This window comes from Aplidium turbinatum, chromosome 3 (genome assembly GCF_918807975.1).
Source record: "Aplidium turbinatum chromosome 3, kaAplTurb1.1, whole genome shotgun sequence".
Classification (NCBI taxonomy): domain Eukaryota; kingdom Metazoa; phylum Chordata; class Ascidiacea; order Aplousobranchia; family Polyclinidae; genus Aplidium; species Aplidium turbinatum.
The window spans coordinates 7,179,747-7,187,482 of NC_137474.1; the positions used below are offsets into that span (position 1 = coordinate 7,179,747).

At 36.0% G+C, this 7,736-nt stretch overlaps 1 protein-coding gene across 1 annotated transcript; it reads left to right on the top strand.

The window, feature by feature from the left end:
• The first annotated feature begins 397 nt into the window (after nucleotides 1–397).
• Nucleotides 398–4,485, top strand: LOC145766164 (uncharacterized). The gene is made up of 7 exons (XM_082577816.1): nucleotides 398–504; nucleotides 673–734; nucleotides 2,292–2,408; nucleotides 2,802–2,891; nucleotides 3,151–3,333; nucleotides 3,812–3,891; nucleotides 4,147–4,485. Exons 1-7 carry the CDS (start codon nucleotides 398–400, stop codon nucleotides 4,408–4,410), a joined length of 903 nt encoding a protein of 300 aa, XP_082433942.1. The 3' UTR covers nucleotides 4,411–4,485.
• Nucleotides 4,486–7,736: the final 3,251 nt, after the last annotated feature.

A 7,736-nucleotide genomic window follows, 5' to 3' on the forward strand; every position in this document is an offset into this window, starting at 1 on the left:
ACAGAAGTTTCCGCTGTTAAGTGTTGTCTGTGATCTAACCCATCTACGAAGTGTTAGCCTAAATTTTCATTATCACACTGAAAACGGATGCGTTATTAATTGTTATCAATAATAATTTCATTACCGTTATTAAACTAACTAACAAGTTGACAACAATTTAAAGATCGATCTTGCAACTTTTGGTAGACCTATATGATTGCTGGTTGGTCTTGGATACCAATAAGGACAAGTATTTTGTGGACAGTCAGTAGCCTACCATTTTGATAGTATAGTAGCAGTAATAGTAGCACCATTTTAATAAATTGATATCAGTCTATAGAAAACGTAATTCTTGACACCCTTTAAGCAACGCGCGTTCGCTTCAGATGGATTTGTTTCACAGGCCGTCTCGTGTACAATGCCTTCACCGAAAGTTGTTCATCAGAGTCAAGGTGCGTCGAGTTCATACAAGATTGCAGTAGATTCGGAGCAAGTGAAGATTCAAGCTGACTACCTTACACCAAAGTGAGAGCTCAGTAAAATGACTATTAAAGCTGATTGAAGTGTTTAATTTGAAATTAACTCGTAAAGATAGGGAATATTATTGGATAGCCTACTGATAGGGAACATCTTTTACAAATAGCTGTAAAATAACGTTCATAATATGAAAATTTATGGGACTGTACATTTCAGAACTCTGAAGCAACGGAACAAATGCTTCTCTTTTCGCACAGTTAATACCATCAAAAGAACAGGTTTGCTCATTTACACTGATTCTTTTGTTCCGTTTATTTTTTTGTTGCAAAAGGGTATTTTCATGTTCTACACTTATCTTTACCGTTTTTTTGTAATGTGTGTGTGTATACTGAAGACAACAAAACTGTTTAAAATTTCGTTTCTTTGCTAATTTGCTTTGACTTCCAGCCAGTTGTTGTTCGAAGAACATGTGTTTTGCGCGGTCGTCGTCAAAATCTCAAAACACTTCTCCATACGGAAGCTGCATATCATCATACCTTAAAAGCAAAACTGTCTTTAAAAGTAAGACTAGTTGGTTTGGAAATATGTGACGATGACTGGTTTGATTTTTTTTTGTACCGTACCCGACAAACTACGTGAACATGGAAGCTACTTTTTTATTCACACACCTAATCATATTTTTACGTTGGATTTAGACCAGTGGGTTCTCAACCATTTTTTTTGGCGGACCCCTTTTGGTACCTTCGAAGCGGTCGCGGACCCTTAAAGCATTGTATCTGAAATTTTGGTATATCGATTCTCCTACAATGGAATCCAATGTTTCATAAGTTTCAAAACGACACACGTTGAAGAATTTGCTGAACTCGCTAACGATTGATGATATTGACGAAATTGTGTTATGAGCTTTATGTTGGCACACAGCATCAAAAATCAGTAGGCTAATCTATATATTAATTTGATGTTTTTCTATAAATTTTATCAAAAATCAATAGAATTTTGCAACCGTTACAAACAATTTCTCCCTTTTTTAATTTCTGATCAATATTAATTCGTTATAATCTTTGTCATTGCAAAACTGTGAGCGGTAATAGACTGCTGACTAACGTTTGCAATTCTAAGTTAGGCATTGATAAGTAGACTGCTGTCTCAAGAATTAAGTTGAACATAGTCTTATTAAAAAATTCATTGATATGATACTTTTTTAGTTAAGAAACCAAACCTTTGAACTTTCTAAAAACATCGCATCAGTTCGTTGGGAAGTAGGCCACAGTTTGGGAATTACGGTAATACACAAATAAAGCACAACCAACCAATTTTTAAATTTCGTAATTTATCAATCATGCTGCAAACTCGGAACTTTCACGGACCCCTGAAATCGCTTCGCGGACCCCCGGTTGAGAACCACTGATCTAGACCAAGTGGAGCATTCTATGCGTAGACTGAGGTTTAAAAAAAATAGGAAATTGCAACACATATTTTGTTACTAGAAATAAATTTCCTCAACGTTTGCCAGTTTGAAAAGGTAAAACTTTTGCTCATTTTCATCACCCAATTGCAATCTCCGCCTTGCTCTTATCTTCTTTCCTGCGTACCCTACTGGAGGTGGCCCAAACGAATTTAAAGTATTGCTAAAAATTAAATGAAGCTGTTCACCAGGCATTTAGTTAAACAACATGATATACGTTCTTCTCGTGCAAACTATCACGAGATGTATAAGGTGATAATCTGCTATTTAGTTATTTAATTTAGACCTAAGGTATGTTACTCATTGTCGGTTCTGCCCTCAATTTATAAGGACTTTGAATATTCCTGTCACATCTCGTTTACTGTCACAGGTACCCGACGTTCTATCATAACGTCTTTATCAAGAAAAACAAGAAAAGCGTCTTCATTTAAAAATCGAGCTGCAAAAAAATCAAACTTGTTTCGAGATTACAACGCAAATGCTTCGGGTGAGTTGCCTGTTGAGGTTAGATATGTCGTAGCCTTGTGTTTATTCACTTCATTGGTTTCACGCAAACAAGCTATACAAACTAAAGTTACCAGACTGAGGCTATACCTGGTAGCACACTAGCCAGTAGCCACCATACGAATTTTTAAATAAGGAAATATTCAAACGAAGGTCATAATGATTTTTTGTTGTTGATGAGGGCGACTTGAATATTTGAAAAATGAAACAATATGAGAAAAAAATGTGTGGAACAAAACTGTTTCTAATGAAACACAATGTCAATATTACTTAAAATATCAAACTTTTATCTTCTCAAAAGTTTAATACTGGTATTTGGTTCTAGTTTATTGCATGGCTAAAGTTGTTGGCTCCTCATGATTTTATCAATTTCTAGGATGCATCTCAGCACAAGCTGGTGCATTTTTTGTCCAAAACGTTTACCTTCGACAAACGAAAGTGGAGATAACAGTGAAAATAAAGCAAGGTAATAACACTGCTTTTCATCACCACTATTTTGCAATGTAAGTTGTATTGCAATTCATCGGGTTACGACAATTTTAGTTTTAGCTGGTACAAATCGGAGCTCGACCCGAAACTTGTACTCAATCTGGCACTTTCATTTTATCCGAAACTTTCATTTTATCCGGAACTTTTGACTTTATGTTAAATTGTGACGACCAGATTTACAGGCTTGCTTAAAATAGCGAAATGTCTTACACCTGCATATTATTTTTGATACACAGATGTCACAGTAACTCAAGACATTGCACAAAAAGAAAAGGACTCTGGGTACAGTGCAGGATTTGCTCCCAAAATCACTTCCACTCCTATGCGCAAAAGCTTGAAAACATTTGATGCAAAAGGTACTTCTGACTATTTTTCAAGACCAAGTAGCGGTGAAGGCAGTTCCGGAAAAACAAAATACGGTAAGGGAAAACTTGTAGGAGCAATCTCCTCCAAATTTTATCTTTTCCCTCAGGAAAAAGGGTTTTTAATGCTGTCATAACGTTTTGATTTCATTGTATTAGCCTACATGTTGAATGACGTTTTAATAAATGCATGGCTGCATTCAGTAGCTTTATTAACAAATTCTTTATTTTATATATTAAAATGTTTCCCCCCAACGGTTGCTTTTATCTCCCCCAAATTTTCTTTCTGGCTACGTCACAGGATAGTAAGGTAACTGGAAGCTTGTTCCAAGAAGACAACTTAAACAAAGAAACCCACTGTTATACTTTACCCTTAAACGACGTAGCCTATATCATGTTTGAGTTCATAATTATCAATAAAGTCGGTGGTGTTGTTTGACAAACTTTTAAATACAGTATTATTCAGTTGTACAATGTATGACACATGTTTAATACTTAATTGTTACTAAAATCAATTTTGAAACTTTTTGTCAAGACAACAACGAAACAGAATCCTTCCTTCGAAAGGAAACTTCAAGGCAAATGAAACAGTCTGAAAATCAAGAAGTTTTTCAAGTATGTGAATTTTTATGACCTGTATTGTAGGCAACCTACATCAAGTCTATTAAACATAACCAAAGCAAACTTTCTGTCGTAGCCTCCTAAGTTTTTACAAAACTCGCTTTTCTGGACCGGTTTAGTCTTCCTCTGATGTGTTTCACTTAAGATTGTCCATTAAGGAAGTCATTATCATACTTTTTGTGCAATTATGATTACAGTGTGAATTATTGTGTAACATTAGGCTTATGTGTATTTTTATGTCACAAACAGGAATATGATTCAGCACTCTGTCCATGTAACAAATATATGTGTAACCGATGTGAAGGAAGATTGAAGAAGAAACACTGCACATCAACTCCGCGGCAAGATAAAAAGGCTAAAACATCACACCGTTTTGCTAACCAAAAGCTGCCACTGCCAGGATTGTATCCTATTGGTGCCCCAAGTGCAGCTTCTAGTCCCATTGATCTGCAAAGATTTCAAGCTGTACGATCAACAGATTCTCCGTTACTTGTTTGGAGACCATGGTGTTAAGTTTTAATTTTTGTGTCAATCATATTTTAAGACCTCCGCAAACTTATGTGAAATGAAGTGTCTTATTTTGTTGAGCAGTAGCATCAATAGTAGATGAACAGCAAATGCAAATAGGCTGTTAAGTTTTAGCTGCATGTCTTTATTTGCAGTTTAAATAAAAATTACTGATTGTAACTTGCAAACGTTACATCTTTTTTATTATCTAACGTAACTTATTGATTATTTTCATTTAACTTTGTATGTGTAACCCAAGTCACGTATTAATTTCATTAAGTTTCAAGACAAGTAATTTTTATTTGCAAAAATATGATGAAGTTCATGTTGAGCTCACAATTTTGACTTGAAAATTTATTGTTGCACAATGCACATGCTAGAAGCTATGTCATAAATGCTGGCAAAAGTTTTTAGGTAGTGTCACTCAATTTTGTATTTGCATTCACAACTATTCGATTAGCATATGCACATCACTCTGTTTGCCACATTTTATAAACCTTTCATTTCTAGGAGATAAGAAAACAATGAGTTAGTGTTTTAACCAAAAGCCTTGCACAAGAACATTCACACAATTACATTTCACATTTACACAATTGCACAGCTGCTTTAGGGCTTTGTGATATCAACTACAACTACTTTTAAATTTTGTTTCCTCACATTTTCGCACCTCAACGTCACTCTCTGATTCACGTCGTGTAATTTGCAATAAACTTTGAGTAGTATATTTTTTCGTGACATTTTGTGGGTCTTAATTAATTTAAAACTTCACACGGTGGCATTGTCATTTCGGTTATTAGGCAAAAATATTCTAGCTGTAGGCTGCTGTTTCATGATTCACAATCTACGATTAAGTTCAATAACAAGAAGTGTAGGCTGCTTTGTTGATCTTAGTGTTATCACGCTGACCATTTCATCACTTGTGAGCTAAACGTGTATGAAAGAAATGCATCCTTGGTTTGAAGCATTGAATGCCGCGTATTTGTGAATATATATGAATCTTTTACTGTTACATTAAAACTGTATTTCACCCAAAACGGTAGCCTGCCTGATGCACATGCAAAGAAGTCCAGCAGCAGCAAATTCTACAAGCCATCAAGAATTCGTAATAATATTGAGAAATTTTTCTCGGCAGCCGATTGTAGCAAGAAGTGACAGCGATAGACACCGTGTTTCGCCCACGAGGCTGGGCTCGTCACAAAAAAAATTGGGGGGGAGCGCCAAATATTTGATGAGTTCAAGAGAAATACAAAGTATTTGGCACTGCCACCTCATGTAGAAGCCTATAGAAACAAAAACTTATAAGGGTTGATTAGTAGGCAAAGTAAGCTGCTAGCTTTTGCAAATTAGGCCTAATTGATTGTTCAATTCAGAAGCACAGTCCATATAAAAAGAATTAAGGAAAAAAAAATGCAAACCAAGTTAGGTAGGGGAAGGTATGGACTGATGAGCCACTTTTTCACATTGAAAGCTATAGTTGGTTAACCAATCACTCTATGATGACGAAACTTCCTCACAACATAGTGTGATCACTTCAGTATATTGTGTAAAAAATTCAACCACATATAATTATAAGATCAACAAAAATATTTGACAACATTGACGGTGATCAGAGTGGTTCAAGGGTGCAAACGCGTTTGGACCCTTGAACCACCGGGTATGGACCCTTGAACCACTCTGGTAAGTTTGACCTTAAAGATGTTTAGAGCAAACTTTTATGATACTATAAATACACTGCCAAATGCGCACACTGCTAACAGTTTGCAAAAATAGATTAAACAATATTAAACTGCGAAAAGTCGGTGCAAAACTTTTTAATGTCGACTGTTTGTTTTGTCGTTCTTGCAAGTGGTGGGGGGAGGACAAAAACAATTGATAAGGCATCACCAGCTTTGCTAGTCATTTTAAAATACTTTACACTCTACTTACAATACACAATAATTTCTAAAATGAAAAATAAATGAAACATGTTTATTGTCCCTCACATAGGCATTGTGCTAACCCATGAACTATGTGGTTCAAGGTACAACACTTTTGGTGGATCATCGGTCAGAACTGTTGGTGACAAAGTTCCATCTTAGATTTACTTAATTAGAATGAAGTAAAGTCTAAATGAACTGTACTAACTCCTGGACTATATAGCCCATTACAATTTCTGAATTTTATATCTCGATGCTAGCTGTATTTAAGTTTCTGTAAAGCTCCAAACGCAAATGAAAAATTTTACTAAAACACCTCAAAATCACACCCCACCCTCTAACTTGCAAAATTTTAAAAGATTCCATCCAGAACTTTCCAAGAAATACAATTGAACTAAATGCAACTTATTAAGTTGATAAAAAATCTACTATAAGGTTTTATTTGAATTTGGAAGGGGGTGGTTCATGGGTCAGGTATGGTCATGGGTCCATACCTTCCCCTACCGCTACCACATTTCAGAACGCCCAGCACAAACACTAATAGGCCTACATATTAGGCTACGTTGAAAGCGCAGAAAAAAAATTTTCACTGGTGAAACCCATCAACATTTTTGATAAAAACCATCCAAATATAAAGTAAAAGAAAGATGGTTTAAAATCATTCCCTGGCTTTGTCAATATAAAATCGACTTTCTGAGAAATTCAAAAAGTAATTTTAAATATAGGCTAAAGCAAAAACAATTTATTACATGATCATAAAATGACAACATCGCAATTAAAAGTTTATTCGCCGCCTCCGCCAGCCATATTCGTAACAACTTGATTGATCTTCTCCTCCATGATCCTTTCGCGATGGCAATGAAGCACACACAAATCTGAGAGGCGATCAGAAGTCATTGTTGAGAGTAGCCAGGTCTTGACCCTCTTCATGCATGAAAAAGACTTTTCAGCCTCAACTGTTGTTGCTGGCAAGGCCAGGATGTCTTGGATTGCACTGTGCACGTTTGGATAATATTTAGCACTCAGAAGAAGTTTTTGTAAACTTTCCTGGTTGACTTGAGAAGTCAGAGAAAACCTCCAGAGAATTACTTTGCTGTCAAGGTTATCCAAAGAATACAAATGCACAATCTTATCTATCTTGGTTGGTTTGTTTGAAGGATGGATAGCAACGCAAAAAATGAAGGGTTGTCACTGAATCGTTCCCGAAGAGAGTTACTCAATCAGTCGATGTATGGGACATTTATCGAACGTTGGAAATACTGGGAAACCGATTCAGCACAGACGTTAGCACGGTAAACTTGTAGGCTACCTCCACTATTCTGGGCATTGTCAGCTCTTGTAGCCTACGCCGAGTAGCCTACTTCACATGCTTCTTTGTGTATGTTCAGCAAAACGTTCAGGTCGTTGCGGTCATGG

Bases quoted from the DNA above. Each gene is read 5' to 3' on its own strand.
- LOC145766164 (XM_082577816.1), top strand. From the start codon at position 398: ATGCCTTCACCGAAAGTTGTTCATCAGAGTCAAGGTGCGTCGAGTTCA. The intron at 735-2,291 runs GTTTGCTCATTT...TTACTGTCACAG, and splicing joins TAATACCATCAAAAGAACAG to GTACCCGACGTTCTATCATA. The intron at 2,409-2,801 runs GTGAGTTGCCTG...ATCAATTTCTAG, and splicing joins TTACAACGCAAATGCTTCGG to GATGCATCTCAGCACAAGCT.